The 24511-nt window shown below is 33.0% G+C and overlaps 3 protein-coding genes across 4 annotated transcripts; 2 read left to right on the top strand and 1 right to left on the bottom strand.

Moving 5' to 3' along the window:
* The first annotated feature begins 2190 nt into the window (after positions 1 to 2190).
* Positions 2191 to 5488, top strand: LOC122591938 (FACT complex subunit SSRP1-like). The gene is made up of 12 exons (XM_043764161.1): positions 2191 to 2394; positions 2559 to 2661; positions 3381 to 3514; positions 3603 to 3656; positions 3776 to 3882; positions 4022 to 4088; positions 4210 to 4299; positions 4451 to 4636; positions 4722 to 4852; positions 4920 to 5040; positions 5116 to 5194; positions 5277 to 5488. The coding sequence occupies exons 1-12, from the start codon at positions 2191 to 2193 to the stop codon at positions 5486 to 5488; spliced, it is 1488 nt and encodes a 495-aa protein (XP_043620096.1).
* Positions 5489 to 12863: 7375 nt separating this feature from the next.
* On the bottom strand, positions 12864 to 15750 carry LOC122591937 (E3 ubiquitin-protein ligase SINA-like 2). Its single transcript, XM_043764160.1, has 5 exons — positions 15670 to 15750; positions 14406 to 15191; positions 13967 to 14036; positions 13394 to 13933; positions 12864 to 13235 (listed from the first exon to the last, which is right to left on the bottom strand). The coding sequence occupies exons 1-5, from the start codon at positions 15748 to 15750 to the stop codon at positions 13195 to 13197; spliced, it is 1518 nt and encodes a 505-aa protein (XP_043620095.1). The 3' UTR covers positions 12864 to 13194.
* Positions 15751 to 18074: 2324 nt separating this feature from the next.
* Positions 18075 to 22565, top strand: LOC122593643 (zinc finger BED domain-containing protein RICESLEEPER 1-like). Of its 2 annotated transcripts, none has more exons than XM_043766072.1 (4): positions 18075 to 18347; positions 19683 to 21677; positions 22100 to 22169; positions 22310 to 22565. In XM_043766072.1, exons 2-3 carry the CDS (start codon positions 19700 to 19702, stop codon positions 22150 to 22152), a joined length of 2031 nt encoding a protein of 676 aa, XP_043622007.1. In that variant the 5' UTR covers positions 18075 to 18347; positions 19683 to 19699; the 3' UTR covers positions 22153 to 22169; positions 22310 to 22565. The 2 variants fall into 2 exon arrangements, with proteins under 2 accessions (XP_043622007.1, XP_043622006.1); XM_043766071.1 differs by having other exon boundaries at positions 22256 to 22565.
* The last annotated feature ends 1946 nt before the right edge of the window (positions 22566 to 24511 follow it).

Below are 24511 nucleotides of genomic sequence, written 5' to 3'. Positions count from 1 at the left end.
TTTAAAGTAATATTGTATATTACATCACGATTGTCGGATTGTCATTATTTGCATGGATATAGTTATTTTTTGCTTCATGTTATTATACGTTTTATTATTACTACATGTTTTGTTTATTATAGCTAGATGTTTAATTGTGAAATTTTATATTTATGTATTTATATTAGACTAATATTGTACTTCTTCGGGATTAGTTTTCTGAAATGTAACTATCTTTGACCGAATGTCTATAGTAGGAAAAAACTAAAGTTATGTGTATTGTATGTAAGCAACTTGAAAAAATGCTTAGTGTATGTAAGAAAACATACGTGACAACCATATACAGGTGCCACTTGTCAGATTTTAATCAGTTGAAACGAAATTCTTACATACAATAAACATTATTTCAAAGTTGTTTACATACAATACACACAACTTTAGTTATTTCCTACAATAAACATTCGTTCAAAGTTTCTTACATTCGTGGAAACTAATCCTTATTTCTTCTATATATTATTTTCATGTAAAGCAAAAACATAGAAAATGTATTTCGTGACAAGGTGCTGATAAGATGCCTAGCTCGTTTTAGTCTATTTACTAAGATGCACTAGTTTTACAAATCCTAATAATTTCACTACGTACTAGTACTCTACTCACCATGCTTAAGACCAATGAGACGATTTTTAATGATTCTAACAAACTAGTAGCACTGATGACACGTGACGATTTTTAATGAGGGGGTTCTCTCTCTTCCTCCCTTTGGACACATACACATTATATACATATATATTCTCCTCTTCCTTACTCTTCCTGTCAGCTCTACTCTGTCTGTCAATCATGGAGACGAAAAAAATTCTGAATGTTTCCTACATTAATCGACACCCCCCAGTGAGCTTAACTTTTCATAACTTTTATATGTTTCTCACATATATAGTTTGTTCAAATAGCTAGCCACTTTTTATAACTTTTTCATGTTGATTTTGCAACTAACTTATATATATTGCTGATACTTTTTTTCCCGGTTAGGTTTTTGAAACCGTTTGTTTATCGATTTGATACGTGTTGTTTTCATGTATCTATCATCATCTATGTATATGTGTATGTGTATTATGTATATACACACGTACATATAGACGGACGTGAATGAATGCGAGAAAATGATAAAAATATATGAGTTAGTTACACAAGCGAAATTAAGCTAACGAAGGTTTAGATGAGTGAACATCGCCATGAAAATGGATTAGACTTATGACGTTTTTGCATACAACTTTGTTATCGTATTCATGATCAAACTTCTAATTATTGCTATATATTGATGTATGTGGAGATCTTATAACTTGTAAACTGATGCATGATCGATGTCGTACGTGATATAGTTATGATGACGTGGCAACATACGCATGTCAGCAAAAATATATAGTTTGAACGGAATTCACGAAGAGATATCCGAGAGGAATTTGGACCTTTGTCACTTACAAACTTTACTGTTCAATAAACTGGCCGGGTTATGATAAGTAGGATCCTATGGTGTGTTAATTTGATTGAAATTACTTCATAGCTAGCTAGCTGTCATTCCATCAGTTTTTTCTAGGCATCCACTGATGCATGTATCTTATCAGTTCTAATCCTATTTTTTTTATAGTTTGATCATGTTTTTGTATCATAAAATATACCCTGTACGTAGTCATAGTAATGCGTCGAATAATTGAAATTTTTTTAATTTCCAAACTAGTTCTTTCAAATGTCATTACTCTATTCTTGATCGGCTTTTTATGTTATTGAATATGTACAACTTGGTAAACTACATGAGTTTAATTGTCAGGTGATAGATATCCATTCCTGCCTGCGTGTCTCCATCCTGTCTTTTAAAGTAATTAATTTTAATTAGTAACATATCAGGTTAATTTTGCGTTTTGGTAAAAATCCTTGGAAGCGTCAGTCCAGTATGGGACCAAATTCGTCCTAAACCATTTATATATCTAGCAAGTGCCCACCATTGTAATCATTGATTAAGTATATAATAGATCTTTCAATTTCATGCTAGCTTTTATGTGCAATCTTGTGTTAAATTTTAACCCAATATTGATGCATGCATGTAGTCATATATACTTATTCACCAATCCATTGTATAATTAAGTTAATTGCAGCTAGAGAAATCAGTAACATGGTGTATGTTCTTTTCCTTATTATTTGCTTATGAAAGTATAATTGATGAGGGAATTTCAGAGTTATGGGGAGATTACTTTCAGTAAAGAAAACATATGTTGGAGAAAGGATAGCATGACAAGAACTATTGATTTGAAAATTGGGAACATAGAGAAAGCAACATTCATGGAATATCCAGGAGGAGACTACTGCTTGGAAATCCATAGCACTGATGGTTACAGATACAAATTTGGGGGTTTTGAGGACGAGGTAGCTAGCTAGTCTTTAAGATTCACAACGTTTTTATATGCTATTTAATTTTGTACATCCTGCTGGAACATTTCAGATTTTTCTAAGTTTTCCATGTCAACGTGTTATCTTCTCTGATTGTTAGTAGTATGAATGTAGCTAATGTTTCTATTTACTTGACACAGCATGTTGTGTGGTTGAACGCTTATTTCGAAAGCCACCAGATATCATTTACACGATCGCAAGTCTATGTTGGTGGTATGAATTGGGGAGAGCTAGATCTCACGGGTTGGTTTGTAATCTTTTTTCATTAACTAATATAGCTCTTGCGTTTCTTGGACATTTTAAGCAGTTTACCGCATTAACAGTTATCCAATACTACTTATTAGCTTATTGAAGAAAAAAAAAAGTGTACGGTGTCTTACAAAAGCTTTTTCTTATAGCCAACTTTTTGTTATCTTTACTACTTCTCCCTTTTTACAGTAATTCTTTATCTGGTCTTTCAAATCATGATATGAAATTATGAATCTCAACTGTTAGCAGGGTTTTAATTGAGAGTACCAACATTTCTAAACTAGTTTACTCATGGAATAATACCGGGACTGAAGCTGACAAGACTAGTTACCATAATGGACACACTAGGAAACTGATAAGCGAATATGATCAGCACAGCCCAAATATCTAGTGGGCCGTGGCTGTGTGTATGCAACTTGATCATGAGAATAAATAATTCCACACACGATATGTTAGTGTCAGTCTAAAACGTTGCAAAAGGTTAGCACCCTAGCTAGTTGGGTTGACCCGAAAATATCAAATGTGTTAAAGTGTCAACCGATATTCAGAGCAACCCAAAACCAACGCTCTTACTTCATTTGCTGTGTCCTGTTAGGAATGGTGTACGTGTGGTGCAAAGACCCTCTTTAATTTCGTTATAGACTTACATTAACCTCATCTAATCGAATTATATTGATGGAATTTCTGTTCACTTTTATTTTCCTATTCTTCAGACCACCATCTTTCATTAGTCCATGGACAAAAGCAATCGCTCATGCAACTTTCTTTGGATGATGTTTCTCGCATAGAGAGAACCTATGAGCAAGTGAAGTTAAAGTTTCACAAAGATGGGAATGTTTCTAAAAGGGTATTATACGGTTAAATTCCTTGTACTTGAGATAGTGTTTCTTATACATAATCTCCTTTTTTATTTATTTAGTCGCTTCTTGATACAGGGTTTTTATCCTAGAGAGTTTGTTTTTGGCTTTACTGGAACGGAAGAAGCAGATGTGTGTTTCACATCCCTTATAATTTTAATTCCATCAATTTTGATAATGTAACTTTAGTGTATGTATATATAACAACTTCACCATTACTGTTCTCTAATCTCCTTATGGAATTTTATCAGGAGTTTAAAGAAAAAACAATGGGATCGCTGCGTAATCTAGTTGAAAAGAAGAACGAACGAAAGAAACCTATTGATGCGTTTAATAATGTGTCCATTGCTCAATTAAGGTATAATTAATGTATATAAACATTTGTATAGAATAGTTATCTTATTCTGAAAACACTTGTTTTACTTTTGTATATTCCATTCCAAATCTATGTAAGTTATGTTCATTGTTTTCATTCTGGTAATAACATATAAATGCAGGAGTATATACAATGTGAGATTTTACCTGAAAAACTTGAAGCTGCTGGGACCTGAAGTAAAACACAAGGTTATGTACAAAGACATTACCTCCGTGTTCGTCTTGCCCCGGGTATTTTTATTTGTATCTCTGTTAAAAAATCAATTTTAATTTATTGACCAAGTATATAACACATGTTCTTTATGCGCAGAATGAAATTTCGTATGTTGTGGTATTGTGTCTGGATCCCCCGTTATACACTAATGATGGCTCTGATGAGCATCCATACCTGACACTCGAGGTATTAGTTTTTCTATAATTTAAAAAAGATGATTTGTCAACCAACATACAACTCGTGTGACTTTGTATGATGTTTAACTTATTTAGTGTAGTTAACCGTAATCTCGTATCCCCCCCTTCCTAAATTCTAATTATATGTGTTTATATTACAGGGTGATGCTGTTGGGGAGAATCTAGTTAGCCGCTTGGAAGACTGTATTCATGAGGAAGCAATCAGACACTCAAACTACAGAAGTCGGGATGGATCTTATGCAGTAGATTGCTCATTCCTTAACGAAGAGGGACACCTGTACCCGTTAGATAAGGGGTTTTTGTGTTTGACAACAAATCCAATTCACGTACCTTATGATGATGTACTGAACTAGTTTTTGAAGATTGTGATTGTCAATTGGATAATGTAACACAATTTTTTGCTATTTGCAGATCAAGGAAGTGGCCTTTGTGAAGGGACGAGTGGGGCATATCAAAGTTCATGTTTCCCTGAAAACAAGACAGTCCCTCTTTTTCTGTGATATTAAGACAGATGAACGTCATAGGCTTCTTGATAGAATGAAGTGAGTATTAATGTTTGCTCAATTTGTAGAATTTTGGCGCTTCATAAACTAAGTTCATCTGATGCAGGCAATCAGGTTTACACATCAGGGAACCACAACATGAGACGAAAATCAGCAAAGGGAAAGATGTGGCTGAAAGTTCACAGTCAGAAAGACCTTCAATGGTCTTCTGTGAGGAAGCACAAAAGGTCGTGTTTCATCCTTGCTGTAGTCATAGTTTTCGTTTGACTTTAATTCTGATTGTGTTTGTAATTTTACTCCAGCGTCTTGAAGAAGAGGGACTTCCAATTGAATTTGATAAACTTCAGAAACGTATTGCGCGGCAGTGGGATGCTTTACCAGGTGATTAAGCTGGTTGATCATAGAATTTAACTCGTTTCAATGATTTTTTTTTCTCCACTCATTTTGATGCTTTAATTTTCAGAACATGTGAAGTCATATTACAGAGGTAAGGATGCGAAAAGGAGACGGAACAGAACAGTTTATGACAAAAAGTTAAGGAAGAAGAAGGGTTTAACAATGGTATATGAATCTGGTTGTGCAAGTACATCTTCTGCTCTTCTGTTTCTTAGGGCATGTTTGTTTGTTTGTTTTTTCGTGTGGATTAAGTGTCTGTCTGAATTTAGTGTGTCTTAGACGGATAAGACGATAAAATAATTGTTGTTTGTTATGTGTGCTGAATTAACCGACTGAAGAATTTAATATACTATAATATCCTTGAAATTTAATAAGTGTTTTTTATAAAAAAAAAGTTTTGAAAGCATAATTATGTAAAATGCCTTTTGGCTGTATTTTTCAATTAAGTGATGACTTATTAAATAAGCCCTAAAGAAACATTATATCCAACTTAGGCAAATAAGAAGTCATGTCTTATTTATTAAGATGTTACACCACCTAAGTCTCTCACTAGTGCAAATGCTGATATGGAAGGTAGTCTATCTAACTTCAACGTGATGTAGATTAACATGTGACCAACTTAATTTGCAAAATAGTTAGACAATGTGTATGAAAATCACAAGGTTAAATCTCACAGTTGGTCATCGTAATGGTTCTCAGGCCAGGATAATAAAAGTTGGAAATCTGAGACTAAATAAAAATAATACTCTTGATTTATAATGTTTTAGTTATTGTGTGATAGCTAGTAATTATTTGTTGGTTTTGATGATTATTAGACCGTTATATATATTATACTAGTCTTCAGACGTATCTGATGGATGGATAATTTCAAAATTATATCTTATATATTCCATTTCAATATATTATGATTTTTTATGATAAACTATAAAATTTTACCAAACTAAAAGGATTCATAACATGTAAAATAATAACATATTCATAATTTATGTAGTTAATGTAGTAATAAAAAACTTTAACTAATTAAAAAGTTGAATCCATAATGATTCACGAAATTTACATCAATCCTTTCGGAAAAAATTGTCATTTCCCTAAAATTTAATAAGAGTTGCAACACGAAAGTCACAATTTTATTTCACATCATGTAATAGATTGCAACATATAACAATACAACATCTTTGAAGATACTAAATAGATCAAAACAAATACTTGTATGTATAACGATACAAAATAGTCCAATTATTGAAAGAATCCTCAAAAGTGAGAGATTATTTTCGTTTGGTTGTTACCAAAGGTATTAACCTGATGTTCTTAACAAAAACCTTTTGGTACCTTTTTAAGTAACTTAATAATAATAATTATGTTTTAGTTAAACCTTTTAAACTCTGCAATTCAGTTCTTTTGGAGCAATTTCTTGATAGCGGCATTCCTTGATTGTTTAGACTTTCATTTATTTTGTCTAAGCGAGTCCATGTTTCATCAAGTTCTGAAGCCATCCATATTGGTGGTGTTTTTTCTTCCGGATCTATACACTAAAATTTGATCCTCTTCCGTATACACAAACCACCCTATAAGCATGTATGACGTGCAAGATCTCCTTCCTTCTTTCTCCATCATCTACATAAGAATAAATTGCGTATGGTCAAGCAAGATGTCCACATAAATACATAATATTGTTTGATTCCGCATCATTGATGCTATCATAATGCAATCAATCATACCTCAACTTTCAAGTCCCAATGACCCACTGTTTCACTACTTCAACCTCTATAACTATGGTCAGCAATTTCATTGCTAGCATCTAAGACTAACATTATAACTCAAATAATAGATAATAGTCTTATAAAGAAATAAAAGTAATACAAATAAGGGCTAATTACTTAAAAAGTCCCTCAACTTGTCACTGAAACCTTTTCTGGGGCTCCAACAAAAGAAAGTTCTATTTGAGGATATGAAAACGGTTAAAATTACTATAGTAGGACCGTGACCACTTTTTGCTGACGTGTCAGTAGCTAGCCGGTTTTTTCCTTATTTTTAAGGGCTAAGTACTTGAAAAGTCTTTTAACTTGTCACTGAAACCTTTTATGGGGCTCTAACAAAAAAAAAGTTCAATATAACCACTTCTTTATATTCCCTTGTACCATATCAGCATCTAGTCATTTCCATTTCAAAACTGCTGATGCCGGCGTCGGAAACTTCATTGGATACGAAGTTACCAAAATTTGAACAACGGTTTCATTATAAATCACTAGATCTACAAGACCCATCTACCAAATTAACAAACATACACAACTATCAAGATTTAATTTTGGCTTCCTCACAAATAATAAGGTCTCCCAAGAAAACCTTTTTGGGTGAAAAACAAATAAGATTGATTAATTTAAAAGTGTCAGACTCGGGTATTAAAATTTATTGTCGGATTAGTAGCGGTGTTTATGGTGGCGGCTAGGGAGACTTCACGAGTCCACATTTTTAACTTGGGTTTTTTTAAAAGAGTTACATGAGAATGGTTATATGGGGACAAAGATACAATCAGGAATATTCAAATTGTTTTATGAGTTTTGTGGCCAGATCATTGTGGTGGTGGTGTTGGAGTGGCCGAAAAAATTGTATGTTTTTTATTTTTATTTTATGGTGATGTGATTATATACTAGTGTTATTGATGATGCTAACGTTACCATAACGAATATGCGATTATGGCATCCCAAATCTGTAATGGGAAACGGGTAGTCATATTTATGTGGTGTCAGTGGGGTGGTTGGAGATGATCGAGATGAAATGGAGATTGAAAGATGTGGTTATAGATTCAGATCGATTATTTGATGTTTTGTATAGAGATTTGACTTAGAATTTCCATGCAATCCATAAATGAAATGAAATAAAAGAGAAATTACATTCAAAAATTTTTTTTACCGGCTACTTACACGAGACCCTACAAAAGTAGTTTAGCCGTTTTCATACCCTTAAATAGAACTTTTTTTGTTGGAGCCCCAGAAAAGGTTTCAGTGACAAGTTGAGGTACTTTCCAAGTAATTAGCCCTATTTTTAACCGACTACTTGTACGAAATCCCATAAAAGAGATTTTAGCCGTTTTTCTTCCCCTTAATAGAACTTTTTTTGTTCGAGCCCAAAAAAAGTTTCAGTAGCAAGTTGAAGGACTTTCCAAGTAATTACAAAGAAAGGAACCTCAATGGCATCATGCCATCATCCATGTCTTTTAGGCTTTAATTGATCCGTCTCATGCTTTGCTTTCCCAAAAGAAATCACCTCTTTTTGCTGCTAATCATACAACTCTGATACTGTATCCTCAGTTTCTATTAATAAATCAAACTTGAATTAAGTACATAATGTATATAAAACAACTATGTTAATTAATAAAATATCTTTATTACATATGTCCACTCCAAAAATTAAAAAATGAAAATAAAATACAAACAATAACCCCTTTTAACAAAAAATTTTACATTTATACGCATGAAAGTCCATAAATCTGGACCCATAGAGGCATATGCATTTACGACCGAAAGAATCAGATGGTCTTTAGGTGTTTTTTGTGACATCCGTCACCAAAACTGGTAATTTATTATAGTCTCTAACTTGAATCCCAAATTTCTTTACTAGTCAATGAGCCTATATAGTATAACAAGTGTAGAAAAATGGCTTAAAGTCTATAATAATAAATTTCAATAATCATATATATAGTAATAATAATAATAATAATAGTTTTATTGTACTAATAAATTAAAAGTTAAATAAATAAAGCAACAAATAAAATAAAAAAATGGTGGAGTATACTTGAGGGTGGACGGCCAAGAAGAAAAAAAAAAGAAAGAAAAGAAAAAAGAAATTGTATTTCTATTAGAACTCTTGTTAAATTATATATTAATATATCCTAATTACGTTCAAACTCTAAAACACTTATCCTTATAATAAATATAAGTAAATACCTAAACAAAAAAAATAAAACTATTTTTTTTCCTTCTTCTCCTTCTTGCATCGACCCAGAGAGAATAAAAGAGGGAAACCCTCTCAAGATTAAAGCTATAATTTATTGGTAAGTTTAATTATAATTCTTATGAATCTTGATTTAAATTAAAATTAATAATAAAATTTTAAAGATTATATTCTATTTTTTTCAAGGTATCTAAGAAGGAAATCATCAATCTTGGGGTAAATCACTTGTCTTCTCTTTTCATATATACATATACATATATATATATGTATGTATGTATATAAGTATATCTTTTTTATTTATTAATCTTTATTTATAAGTAACCTATGTTGATGAATATGTATATTATGGCAAAATTTATAATAATGAATGAAAGGGTTTTTTTTAATGGTTAAATCATAAGCTTGAAGTATAAATCATATTAATGTTAAAAGTTTACGTATTTATTGTAGCATAATAATTAATGTAATTAAAGAAATCCAATTATGAAGGCATGGAAATCATAATAACATATGTAAATAGGTGTTGGAAATATTTGAAAGTTTATATATGAATATTAGTTGTAATAGTCTTTAAAACAGTAAGTTTGAGTTATTTCAGAATCTGGACAGATTCGGTTGTTAACTTTGAAAGATCGTATCTTGGTCATGGAAGATGGTTAAGTCACGTTTTTGGTGTCCAAAATTAAGTTCAGGAAGTGTAATTTTTGGTGGAATTGGTTTCGTGTCAGAATATGAAGTTTAAGGTTGTCAAACGAATTTTACAACAAAACTGTGCAAAGATGAGTTTCCCGAACAGATTTAGGTCGACTTCAAATAGTCATATCTTGGTCGATTTTATGAACTGGAGGTTTATTTTTTTCCAGAAACATTTTTAAGATGTTAAGAGTATAAAGTAAAAAAAATTGTATTTTTTTGAAGCTTCGAAGGCCCTTAACTTTTATAAAACTTTTCTGCGTGCAAACAGTGAATTTTCTGACTAGCCTGTGATTATGGAATTTTTAAAAATAGTTAACGTGCGAAATAAATTAAGTAAAAATTCATGTAAGTTTATAACACTCTAAGGTTACAGTAGTTAAGATTTGAAAACTTGAATTGATCGTTTCATCCTAATAAAAAACAGATAAAGTTACCAAAAATTTCAGCAAATATGAGCTTGTAGAATTCAATCATAAATCATTAAAACAAATACTCTATATTAAGTTATGTGACTTGTAACTTAATAATATATGAAATATCAGTTACGAATATTTTGAAAGTAGCCATATATGTATATCATCAAATACGGGTTACAATGGATGGTTATTGACCATGTCCATAATTGTAACTTGTTCTTATATATGTGTTGTGTAGATTCTAGTGATCATTTTGGACTTTGCACAACTACTTGCTTGTTGAGGTGAGTTTCGTGGCCCCTTTTTATATTATTTCTTTGGGGGAAAATGATGCTCAAAACATTTTTATTTCTTTACTAGCTGTGCGAAAACTAGTTTGCTTTATTGGACATATACGTGTACTTATGAAATGTGTATGTTAGCTTATTTGCGTTGATTTCATGATGCAATAGATGTCTGTCGATATCTATTGAAGACAATTTATGGCAATGGATAACAATGATAACAAATAACCAACTTTATACTCCAGCTGGTAGTTTGTTGGTATAACAATGTGTGATTGAGTTGTTGGCAAGTGATGTGATTGAGTTGTTGGCAAGAAGTGATGAGTTTATGTTGTCGGATAACTGTGATGGCAATGATCAGTATTTGGTATGCATACATGCTACTACATGTTTATATTTACACTATTGTCCAAACCTCATTTATCATGCACAGCAAACACATTTGTATTACTTTAAACCTATGAACTCACCAACATTATGTTGACATTTTCGAGCATTCATTTCCAGGTAATAACAATGCTTAAGGAGATTGAACATAAGGACTTTAGGAAGACTAATAAAGAGATCCTTCATGGACTCCTAGTTGCATTTAATCATTGAACTCTATTTTGCTATTTGTTACATCTTTTGCTATTTGAGGCATGTTGCCTAGACTTATTCTGCTTGTGAGAATTACATTTATTTGGATTTCATTTAGTATAAGAGCATTCATAGTGGGTTCGTCCGGCTCGTTCCCCCGCTCGTCCAAGCCTGGAGGACGAGTGCACACCACTAGGTATGACTCGTCCTTCGTCGTTTTCATCCCATTCGTTCCCATAGAGACGAAGCGTTCTCTGTCTTTCTTTCCTTTTTTTTGGATATTTAGTGTATTTGTGTATCTTTTGTATGTATACATGTGTTATATTGTATAAATTTGTGTGTGGTGGTGGCTGTGAAAAAAAAAAAAGGAAGTGTAGCCATTTTTTCCGGCGGCGAGAGGAGGGGGGAAAAGGAAGATGATGGCGGCTGAGAAATAAACAAGATGCAGCCATTTACTATTTATATATATATATTATTATGAATTTTTAATTTTTACCCCTATAGTTATATGTAATTTTATAAAACCCCCTAGAATTAATACAATATATTTTATTATTATTATTATTATTATTATTATTATTATTATTATTATTATTATTATTATTATTATATTATTATTATTATTATTATTTATTTTCTATATTATTATTAGTATTATTAATTTTGGGTTAAAAAAGTAAAATTAAATAAATGGTGGGTCCTAGACTAGTTCTAGCATTGTGGGTGTTTTGGGGGATTAGTCCTTGGTTAGTCCTTGGGCTGATATGGTGCTGACAGAGACTAGTTCTTGGAAGATGAGTGTCTACGACTGTGAATGCTCTAACTCTATTACAAATTCCATGTGCTATGCTATGTCATTTCGTCATATCTTACGATTCCGCCTAAGGTGGGGTGTGACATTTTTGGAGATGTTCTGATTGTGCAATTGACATGAATTGAACAAGAACAAGAACAAGGCTTTGATAACTCGTTGTGAAGGGATTAAATCAATGTTTTGGAAGATCAAAACTTGTATAAAATGCAACTTGGATCATATGTTCCATCAACGGGTTAATAGTCCAGCGATAAAGAAGTCTTTCTATGAAGGCCTTGGATTTGGAGAGACTCAGGTTTGAGTTTAAGAGGGCAAGTTTTCCCAGAATATGTTCTCATGTCTTTGGACGGACTATTAAGGGTTTTTCCTCCTACTAGATATTAGACTGCAAACAGTTCAAGGTGAGCATGAGCCCGATTTCAGGGCTTGATGAGCCTTAATGCTACAAGGTCAAAGCAAGAAGATTTGAGATCATGTTTGGTAGTTTCAAAAAATTAAATTATAGCTTAAAACTGTAGCTTGACGTAGCTTTGGGATATTTTATACCTTTAAGATATTCTACTCTCTATCAGCATCAAAGTTCAAATGATGGAGGGTCAGCCATGATTCCTAAGAAGCAAAGCTCAATAGATGAATCACTAATGAGTTACCTGTCAAACGGTTTACATTTTACATGCTACTAGGTTCCATTAATTAACAATTTTAAAGATACAAATGACATATGGAATAACTCTGCCATAGAAAGAATGCCGATTCGGGATGGTCTCGACTCATTATCATTCAAGCAGATAATGAAGCTCGTAATGATATTGCTGATTATGGTAAACAAGCAATTTAACAAGATGTAACTAACTATATGAAATCCAATACTTCTTCATAACTGATCTAAATCTGTCTTTCAAATAATAAAGGCCAATAATCAACTAAAAGAACCATTCAAAACCATAACTTTAGCACATATGTGAAACCACTTTCATATACATCTTCAGAGAGATCTAAATTCGTCCCTGTTAAAATATCTGATAAGGAGAATACAAAAGAAAGAACATTTGACAAAATAAATGTAGCGTTCTGCTCTTGATGGTTTGCATATGCTTCCAACGTTTAATATTCAAGTTAAATATGTTCCCTTCTTTATCCACCAAATCGTCTGCGAGAATGTAGTAAATGAACCCAAAATTACTATTTGTCCCCTTGGAACAAATCGAATTAGGTCATTACAGACTTGTGTTCCCAAAATAGCTATCAATCATCTCGAAAAAAGATCCATTCTTCCACTTCAAATCCTGCATAGCATCTACCACATTAGCATCAACTTCAACACTAAGCCACCAATTATCCAAAATCGGACTAAAACACCTCATCACAAAATAGAAAAGAACATATCTAATGTTTACGAATTATCACTTAGCATAAAAGACAGTCATTCATATGACTGAGATACCTTCTGTTATGCAGATAGATAGGGACAGAATCCCATTGTAACCCACAAGCTCAAATGGAACTTTTAGGTAAATCTCTCTATGAGAATGTTCGGACCACTTTGAATGCACCTCTGGTACAGATTTCAATGAGCAACATGGCTCCATGCTATTGGCCTCCAGCTGATATACATATTTATTTTTCATTGCACTTGTGCCAACACAATCAATATAAAAATATAATCCATCTTCTCGAACTTCATGAGTGAGAATGAAGATGGCAGTTCCCTTTTGTTCTTGAAGATATATGTGCTTCTGATTTATGTCTACACATATAGAGAAGGTGGTATTGTAGGTAAAGCGGGTGATAAAAGCGGCATGTCGGATGCCAAAGTGGAGGTACAGGTTCTCGTAACAACCAGCAAAGGGACATGATGGGTAAGGGCAATAGCATGTGGCATGGGGACATTTTTGTTCATGTTTACTCTTCTTACTGTAACGCAAAGCCTTTTTGCAACCATTCTTAGCATTTCTGCATGATATTTTACTGATTGGTTCAATGACCCTCTCAAGACCTCAGCAGCGATTATAGTTACAACAGCAAGAGGAACATTTACTCTTCAGCATGGAACAACACAAGGAGCATGCTAGATGGCCGTTCTCACACTGCAATGTCATACTAAAAATCAACTTTCGGTAGCTGATAGCCTGATACGCTAACGAACACCAAGAAATTATTCCTAGAATCATACACTAGCTAGTTAACCAGTTAATACCAGAACAAGCACATGGAGGTTGGGATTGTATGTATATGCCATTTAATGTGCTGCATGAACGATTTTATCTAGCCTTAGAATTGTGCAAGTATGGATTGTCATATACTGTAGAATGTAGATCATCTAAGCAAGGGGTTAACATACAAAACATAAAAAAATATATTGGTTCCTTGTTTAAACATATATATTTGTTTTAGTTACCAGTTTTCTCAAGTATACGTTGCAATATAGACAAACATAGTAAAGAGAGATGGCGTACCTGGAAGATGGGGGTGAATAATGGGGTAAGACAAATTGAGCAATCAAATATGTCAGGATCAGTAAGCACCACCTTCAGAACTTTGTCAGCATCCGGATCATAGTCCCAAGGCTGAATGACCTCCACGTCAAGCTCGGATACTTTATTTATGGAGAGAGATAAGGAAAGGAGCCCATCGCTACCCGCAAACTCGGATGGTATTGTTAGGTAATTCTTTATGGGGGTATCTTTGGACAAGCTTGTGTATACAGCTGGTACAGAATTCAATGAAAGAGTTGTATCCGTGGCTTCAGCAGTGAGTTGATATACAAACTTAGTTTTCAATATACTTAGGCCAATGCAGACAAGATAGAAAGCTCGTCCATGTTGAACTTCATGATTGATGAGGACAAATACAACACCTTTATCTTGTTCTTGAAGGAACATTTGCTTCTGGTTCATTTCTATAGAAACAGGGAAGGTGGTATTATAGGTAAAAAGGGTGGTGGATTGAGCGTGAGCGCTGACAAAGTGGAGATACAAACTCTTGGGAGAACAAGTAATGGAACATGACGGTTGAGGGCAAAAGCAAGTGACATAAGAACACAGTTGCTCATGCCCGTTCTTGTTACTGTAAGGGGTTCTCAATTCACAACCATTCTTAGCATATTTGCATGATATAAAGATTGAACCGATGAGCTTCTCAAGACCTCGGCAACGGCTCATACCAATCGGCATGCAACAAAACGGACATTTGCTCTTAACCTTGGAGCAGCAGGAGGAACATGTTATATGTCCGTTCACACACTGCAAGATTATAAAACTTTACTTATCTCATATCTTCCAATAATTATAAAAAAGTTTCCTAAAATTAATCTTTTAAAAAACCCATATGAAAAGCAAGATTAATTATTAAAATTAATTAAAATTTGTTTACTAAATTATCTATATCTATATCTATACTTCTATACTCTATATTAAAGAAAATACTCTCATGTTGAAAGTTACATGGGGAGAAATGTTTAAAATGCCCTCCTATGTAATATTTACACCTACAAGGCTACAACCCTTTAAAATATTTTCACATACACTATTCTCTTAACATTAATAATTAAATTACACTATCAATCCTTTTTTTTTTCTAAAATATCTCCGTTAACCTTTTAAAGGTGGAACATATTTGATTTAAATATAAGTTTATTACGTATCAATATTTATCTTATATAAATATTAGGATGCGGGTTTGGCGGGTTATACTATAAATATATACGTGGGTTTTACGTACAGGTATAGCGGGTTCGCTACACGGATACCATGACGAATATAATTTATCCATTACCCATCCGCGATCCGCAAACGGGTACATATTTATATCCGTTATATATCGACGGTAATTTTTTTATGAAGTTATCCATCCATGATGGATGGGTATCCGCGGGTTACGACTTTTTTCATTGTCCGTTGCCATCCCTAGATTTGATAATTGGTGGCGGCGGCGTAGGTTGGTGTAATGTAATAAATGTAAAAGTGCTAGTGAAAATATTTAAAGTGATAAAAATTTTTAATGTAAATCAGCAAATAAGGTTGAAGGTGTTAGATTAATGTCTTATAACTTTTTTTAAAAATAGGCAATGTTGGATAACTCGTAACTTAGAATCGAATCGGAGAATGAAGAAGACAAGAGTTTTTAAAAACTCCGATTGTAATCAAGAAGAAGTCAGATTATCCTTTATTTTATTATAGAAAAATAATAAAATTTGAAGTTATATGTAATAAACTTTATATTTAGATATAATTGTTTAAAAATATCAACATAATACTTTAAAGTTCAAACTTAATTGTTTAAGTACATAAACTTAAACCAATTTAAGTTTTTATTAATAATTTCTTATAACGACAAAAAGAAAATTGACAAAGTTGAGCCGATTTGGCAGAGTGTTGACCAAGTAAGCCAAGTTTGACCAAAGTTGACCCAAGTTTTAGTCCGATTCAGTCTAACCAGACTCGTGAAGGAGACGACTCTGAGTCCATGTTCTAGTCCGATTCAGCCTAACCGGACTCGTGAAGGAGATGACTCTGAGTCCATGTTCCTGAGTTTACAAGAGACCATATTGGATGGTGTTATGATTGTTTACAAGAGGCGTTGATGATTTGAATTCAAATGAATTATCTAAAAGTTTCCTTGAACAGTTTATGTGACAAAGATTTTACACAAAAGACGTTTATCATCAATTTCTTGTACACATAATACTCATATGTCAATTTAAACAATGATAATAAATTAACCTATTATAATATCTAATCATGTCACTTACAACTATGTACAAATTTAAAAAGGTTATAAAAGACATATATCAAACAAAAAAATTAGGTGCAAAATATATATTGGTGAACTAGTAATTAGTCTATATATATATGGTGAACGAGTGATTGATTCATATATATATTAGGGCAAATTACCTAGATAGTCTAATTTTAAAGTGTAAATCCCAATATAGAAATTTATTAAATTTTTTATCTATCAAATTTTTTTAATAAGAAACCAAATCATCCACATAATTTATGACAAATGTCCATTGTAAAATCCACAACTTTTACTTGTAGTTATAAGTTTTCGTGTAAATAATGCATTAAAGATATAACAATAATTGTACAAGGAATCGTTAACCAAACATGATGGACTTGATGAAATCCATCATTCAAGTGAACCAGGTTAGTTGTGGTTGTTCAGATGTAGATTAAATTTTACAAAAACTCCTACCTATTTATTTAATTCGTCATGTCTTGAAATGGGCACAAATAAAGTTAATACATTTTGACCTTTGGACACCAGGAACCATCTCAATATAATGGGCAATGTTAAATGACATAGATTATATTATGAAGATTTTGATGTCATACTTACAACATATTTACAATACGTGTTAGGAGCAGCTTACATAGTGCCGTGATCACCCCATTCAAAAAGTAAGATAGTGACGAACTCAAGAAAATAATAGCACTAAGACACAATTTAAAAGAGAAAAAAAAAGTAAAATATAAAGCTATATTTTTTAAGTAATCACTCTAAATCATGAGGACATATCCCTTTTATATGTGATTTAAGTCTTGGAAAATAAAATCATTGTTAAAAAGGAAACAGGGATGGTAAATCAATTAGAACGAAATCATCGTATCTACACAAACCAAATATAAGATTATTCTTGATACTACATATACACTTGATCTAATAATACAAGACCATAAGTTGTGGAACATACTTGTCGTATTTTAATTGGATGATATTATTTCTTACAAAAATATTAGGTGGTAAGAATTTATTAACTAAATGTGTAAAATATCTGATAGGTGTCTATATTTAGATTTATACCTCAAAATTAGACCATCAAGGTACTTTTCCCTATATATTATTTACTACTAATACTATCACAAGAGGGCTTGTTGGTTTGATTTTTCTTTAGTTGTTTATTCGAAGTTTGGTGTAATGAGGGCCCGTTAAAATAACTGGCTATTTATTCTATTGTAAGCCTTTATTTTTGTAAGCACGACCCAACTCGAGATTTTAGCAATTCGAACTCCCAAGTAGGTCAAAAATAATTTGATCAATTTGCCTTATTGCATCTCAATAGAGTTGAGACTTGAGACCGAGGCATTTTTGTTAAGACTCTTTTGTTAGACATGAAATGACAACCGCAAACAGCATACTCATTAAGCCATTACCAAAAGACTCGGCCAGAAGCGTACCTAACCTAACCCAACCCACATAACAAACATCGACCCGGTTCCTTATAATTTCATCGGGTTATCAGTCAAATTATCCAGATCCTCTTTTTTATCCCCAAATTCAATTCAATTCAATAAACAAAAACAAACCCTAACTGGACCATCCAATCCAATCGGATTACACATAACACCCCTTTTTTTATAATCAAAAACTAACCCACTGCTGCAAATTATATATAGGTTCGAAATTTCACTGCTTTTCTTTTATTATTTCCCTAATTATTATTATTATTATTAGACTCGTATTAATTTAATTAATATTACAAAATAATGCAGTTTCAGATGTTAATTTATGTCTTCTTTATGAATTATATGCTATTTTGGGTTGTTTTTTGGTTGACTTTATACAAAAATATAAACTAATTACAATTCTGCAAACATTATGTGATTAATAGATATAATTTTAACAACAATTAGGGGTAAGATTATTTTTAGAGCTATTAAAAGTTTTAAAAGCTAATTACTTTGCTTTTGGACTTAACTTAGGGGTTGTTTGGATTAGCTTATTTTATATGGATTTTTTTTAGCTTGTAGATATTTCTAAAAACCAGTAAAGTCCCTTTTTTCATGCTTATGGGCTTATAAGCTTAATAAGTTTAAGTTGATAAGCTTGTAATTTTAGATATTTGAGCTTGCGTAGATGTTTGAAAATTTTATAAGCTGATAAAGCCCAGAATTAAGCTAACTTAAAGTGCATAGTTTCTTATTCTAATTAAAATACATAAGCTGAAGACCAGTTAGCCGATAAGCTAAGCCAAACACCCGCTTAGTCTCATAACCTTATGTTAATAAGCTAATTCTTTTTTTTTATATATGCTTAAACTCCCCCTTAATGTAGTTGTTGATTAGATGAATGCAAGGTTTCGCTTTTTTAAAATGCATATGATTAATGCAGGGCCTTTTTTCATGTATGTACATAAGGTATAATGTGAATCTAGGCGAATAATTTTCAAAGTGGACATTCATTTTCAGACAAATTAAATTAGTAAGGTGGCGAATTATGTTTGCTTCTTTTATTACAATATTAGGCATTTGAAATCAATTTTCAGCAGATACTGTATAGAGGTGTTATTTCTTATGTTTAACGCTCTATGGGCTAATTACCTGATTTCAGCTCTTTATGTCACAATAATTGTCAAACATACAAACATTTCCAACGATGGGTTTATAAAAAGGTTAAAAATTGATGATGAGGTACATATTTTTTGAACCATAGTGAACATCTATTCCCGCTTATATGGCTTGAAGCCTCGAAGAGGTTCAAAAGCATATGCTCCAATGAAACAAATCAATAAACCTGTAGAAAGGTTTATCATTTTAGATGCCCAGATCATTAATTATTTAGTTAAATTTAAGAAGTGTTCTTGCATACTTTTATGTTATTCAAAGTTCATGTAAATGCTAATCTGCATATTAAAAACTTTAGACCTATTTACGTCTATTATGTATTGATACTCTGATCAAGAATTTGTATAATCTTCTGAAAGTATGCTGATATGTTCATCATTCAAATAGGTTTCCATCAAGTTGATATGATGGAAATACAAACTGAAACTCCTGTTAAGAAACCAAAGAGGTTAACATCTGTGGTTTGGAATCACTTTGAAAGGGTCAGGAAAGCCGAAGGATGTTATGCCGTTTGTGTACATTGTCAAAAGAAGCTAAGCGGATCCAGCAATAGCGGAACTACTCATCTAAGAAACCACTTAATGCGGTGTTTAAAAAGATCCAATTTTGACGTTTCACAAATACTCGCGGCAAAAAGAAAGAGAAAAGAAGACCCTGTTCCCATTGCAAATGTTAGCTATGATGAAGTGCAAAGAAAAGAAGAAAACATCATGCCCATAGCTTACAAGTTTGACCAAGATTCAAAGATAGAAGAAGCAGTTAACTTTGGAAGTGTTAAGTTTGACCAAGAACGAAGTCGGCTTGACTTGGCCCGTATGATCATGTTACATGATTATCCACCGGCTATGGTAGAACATTTGGGATTCAAAATATTCGTTAAGAATCTTCAACCCATGTTTGAAGTTATGACCACAGGTGTTATCGAGTCTGACTGTTTGACTATCTATGCAAAAGAAAGACAAAAGGTGTTTGACATCATACGGAATTTACATGGCAGAATAGGTCTGGCTGTTGGTATGTGGTCTTCACCAGAGAATGTCGACTTCCTGTGTTTGACCGCAAATTACATTGACGACAATTGGAGGTTGCAGAGGAAAGTATTAAATTTCTTGACTTTAGATTCCTCTCAAACAGAGGACGCATTATCGGATTTGGTTATTAAGTGTTTGATGGATTGGGATGTCGACCGGAAGTTATTCTCTATGACACTAGATGATTGTTTCAGTTACGATGATATCGCCTCGAGAACTAAAAGTTGGCTATCTCAAAATCGCCCCCTTTTGAAGAACGGTGAATTATTCGACATGAGATGTGCTTCACATCTTGTGAAATCCCTGATTCACGATTCTATGGAATCACTTAAAGACTTGACACAAAAGATTCGGGAAAGTGTTAGATATGTTAAAAGTTTATCAGTGACACAAGGGAAATTTGACGAGTTTGCTCAACAGGTTGGAATTACCACTGAAAAGCGTTTATCTCTTGATAATCCATGGAGATGGAACTCAACATATCTTATGCTTGAAACAGCTTTAGAATACAGGAATGCATTTGATGTACTTCAAGAGCATGATTCTGCCTACACAATCTCTTTATCTGATGAAGAATGGCAATGGGCGAGTTCAGTTACTTCTTTTATGAAACTTCTTTTCGAGGTTACAAACGTTTTTACCCATTCAAATAGCAAATATCCTACTGCTAACATATATTTCCCAGAAATATGTGATGTTCATATCCAGTTGATTGATTACTGCAAAAATCCAGATGAATTTATTAGCTCCCTTGCAACCAAAATGAAGATCAAGTTCGATAAGTATTGGGATAAATGCGGGTTAGGGTTAGCAATAGCAGCTATCTTGGATCCAAGATTCAAGATGAAACTTGTAGAGTATTACTATAATCAGATTTATGATGCTGATGCTCCCGATCATATCCGGGATGTTTCTGAGGGCATCCGAGAGCTTTTTAACGAGTATACTATAGACCCAGGTTCACTTGATGACGAAGCGAATCAGGTTGGCAGCGGTTTAGCTGGTACTAGTAATGTGGCCCGAGACCGTTTGAGGGGCTTTGACAAGTTCCTTCATGAAAGTTCAAACCACCAAAGCGGGGTTTCGGATCTTGACAAGTATTTAGAGGAACCTGTATTTCCAAGAAATTCTGATTTTAATATATTGAATTGGTGGAAAGTTCACACACCGAGGTACCCAATCTTGTCTATGATGGCACGTGATATTCTGGGGGTTCCTGTGTCGACGCTTACACGGGAGCTGTCATTTAGCACAGGTGGTAGAGTAGTTGATAAGCATTTGAGATATGTTGATTCTGATATTCGACAAGCTTTGATTTGTGGGCAAGATTGGCTTCGAATGGAACCTGAAGGTACATATTCAGACCAGTTATTCATTCATTCATTCTTGAGGTGGCATTTTCAACCAATATACTTATGAGTGGGTTGATTTTGTTATGTTTTATCTTTGATGGGTCAAACGGGTATATAAAAGGTAGCCTACACGGAAATATGCCAAATCAAATGCTGCTAGAGAGTATCTTCCTATCCTTATATTTTTCTTAAATGTTTCTCAAATATGTAAACTGTATTTATTAGAATAATGCAATATTGGTGATCATATTTGACTTGCTAATTTTTTGAAAAATACTTTTGGACAAAAAGTATTTTTGGTGACCTGGCCATTTCCACCTAAACAATTGCATGTTTGGGCTTTCAGTTGATCTCCCCCTTTGCCACCTCAAGTTTATTCTCCTTTTTAATATTCATATTGCACTTGTTTTGACCGTATCAGACACCATCTCCGCGGCACTTTCTGTTGTTCCCCTTGCCATTGAATTGTCATAGTTGCGATAGCCTCACAGGTACAATTTGTTGCTGCATCTGTTCCATAATGTAGCTAATGTAATCTTTATACTTTTCTTATTTACTCATCTGTTTGTAATGCAAGGTTGATAGAATTTGATGATGAGTACAGATGACAAGAGGTCATGTTTTACTACAGGTTATGCTTTTTGGATAACTTCACTGGCTCTATATTGCTGCAGCAAGGCATTATGGGGATAATGGTAATTAGAGCTTTGCATAAAATTAGTTCTGTTATGGTGCTGACTAAATGGACGTTAATAGAGGTTTATTTTCTTCTTGATTTTGGATTATAATTGTGAACAAATTTGATGAATTCTTCATTGATCCTAATGGGGTTTTATGTATTTATCTTTATGAGTGAAAGAATCAGATGGTCTTTTAGGTGTTTTTAATCTGTTTTCAGAAACTAGTGATACACAAAGTTGGTCGTTTGAGTCTTCTAATTGTCATATGATGTAAACAAGATTTTTCTTACTTGTTGCGAAGGGATTAAATCATTGAATTTGGGGGAGGATGTAGAATTTTTTAATATAAGAGACAAGGTAACTTTGAAATTTATTTCTGATTGACGCACGGAATGATAACTCTGTTTATTTTTCTTTTTTTCTAGATCAAAATTGTATATGTAAAATTTTAGAATTATATTCTTTAGATTACTTGGTATTTAAGTGAACTTTTGTTGTTCGGAGGAAACTGTATTGTTTTATCTAAATCACTCATTTCTACATTAAAAAAAAGATGTACGTCTAAATTAGAGTATATTGTTAAGAACTTGAGATTTTGAGTTCTTGGGTTCAGTATGAACAAAATATTACCCGGATGGACCGGGGATAATGGATTTTCTAATGGATATTGAAGAGGCAATATTGTTGATTTCAAATTTACCGTTTAACAAAGAAAAAGTTTTACTCTTATTTGTTTATTTGCTTTACTAGTCTTGTATGCATTTCTCAATTATTAATCAAACCAACATATTTTCAAATACTTATTCATTTACAAAATCAAGTTTCAAACTTACTTTTCAAATAAGTTCAATTCACCAATTTCTGGTATAATGTGCGACTCTCGTATTTGTGTATTTTGTTAAGTTTTAACTTCCCAATTTATGTCAATCATTTCATTTTCACTCTTCCATTGGTTGAGGCATGTTATATGCACACAAAAGTAAGGCCTTGAAAAATTGGAGCTTAAACCTTTGCTTTAGCAACTATATATTCTTGAGAAACCCCTTTTTATGGAGTATAAACGCAAACTGTTCAAGATGAACATGAGCTTGACCCAACCACCTCACCATAAGCTGGAGCCCAATGTGAGGGGTGACGAGCGTTAAGCCATTAATGACACAAGGTTGGATTTGACAAGAAAACTTGAGCTCATGTTCAGTAGTTTCAAAGGATTCGTTATAGCTCAAATTCAACTAAGGGAAGCCTGTAACTAGAGCAACAAACATCAAATCTGAGTAACAAAATGACCTAAGCCAAAAATAAATATATAAAATAAAAATAACTAAGTGCAGTAAAATATATAAGATAAGAAAAATTAATAGAGCGATTTTGAAAATACCGGCATGAATTAGGCTTAACCGGTTCAACCCGAGATAGCCCAGTTGTGCCTTAAAAGGCTCGATATTTTGTCAGGGCTTGGGGGCTCGAGCATTTTAGAGCCCATTATGTTTTAACTATGAAAAGTCTGAGCATTTTAGGCCCTGTTCAGGATCTGTCATAACTCATATCTGTGCTTGTGTACCTTCCTCCTTGACCCAAATGTACACTTTCACATCATATGCTGCGGATAGTTAATACCTTAGAAGTTAAAAGGGTAAATAACATTGGCTAATTGGAGAAAAAAAAAATTGAACGGCAAAAGCTAATTGTTAAAGAGTAATGAATTAGTTTAAACAAATTAATAATTCAAAATACTAATAGGTAAAAAGTTGTGTAGATCACGATATTGAAGAGCCACTGTTGGTATCGATATTTGGTAACCGACTTTAGTGCATAGTAAACCAAAGCCGCATATTATGTAGTCTGAATGCTAAGCAAAATAATACTGTACTAGCTATGAATTAGTCAAGGAGAGTCTGGATAAAGGTTAAAGAGTGAAAAGAAACCAGGAGAAACCAAGTAATACTAAAGATGGAACGAACATGAAGGTCAAAAAGGAAATCAAGGGATTATGCGAGAGAAGGTGAAACCACAAAATGTGCCATGTGTCACAAGATTAGGCAGCAAAGGGGCAACATATTGTTATGCAGCATGTGCTTATCGAGAATATTAGAACACTTTTTTCCTTGATATTTAAATGAATTCTTTCAAGGAATGCAACAACACTGCAAAAT

Source organism: Erigeron canadensis, chromosome 3 (assembly GCF_010389155.1).
Source record: "Erigeron canadensis isolate Cc75 chromosome 3, C_canadensis_v1, whole genome shotgun sequence".
In the NCBI taxonomy this organism is placed as follows: domain Eukaryota; kingdom Viridiplantae; phylum Streptophyta; class Magnoliopsida; order Asterales; family Asteraceae; genus Erigeron; species Erigeron canadensis.
Note: the sequence above shows the minus strand (reverse complement) of the source record. Positions and strands in the feature narration are given on the sequence as shown.

Bases quoted from the DNA above. Each gene is read 5' to 3' on its own strand.
- LOC122593643 (XM_043766072.1), top strand. From the start codon at position 19,700: ATGATGGAAATACAAACTGAAACTCCTGTTAAGAAACCAAAGAGGTTA. The intron at 21,678-22,099 runs GTACATATTCAG...TGACCGTATCAG, and splicing joins GCTTCGAATGGAACCTGAAG to ACACCATCTCCGCGGCACTT.
- LOC122591937 (XM_043764160.1), bottom strand. From the start codon at position 15,750: ATGTACCCGTTTGCGGATCGCGGATGGGTAATGGATAAATTATATTCG. The intron at 15,192-15,669 runs GTACGTAAAACC...ATAATCTTGCAG, and splicing joins GTAGCGAACCCGCTATACCT to TGTGTGAACGGACATATAAC. The intron at 13,236-13,393 runs GTATCTCAGTCA...GATGCTATGCAG, and splicing joins ATCTATCTGCATAACAGAAG to GATTTGAAGTGGAAGAATGG.
- LOC122591938 (XM_043764161.1), top strand. From the start codon at position 2,191: ATGAGGGAATTTCAGAGTTATGGGGAGATTACTTTCAGTAAAGAAAAC. The intron at 3,515-3,602 runs GTATTATACGGT...TTCTTGATACAG, and splicing joins ATGGGAATGTTTCTAAAAGG to GGTTTTTATCCTAGAGAGTT. The intron at 5,041-5,115 runs GTCGTGTTTCAT...ATTTTACTCCAG, and splicing joins TCTGTGAGGAAGCACAAAAG to CGTCTTGAAGAAGAGGGACT.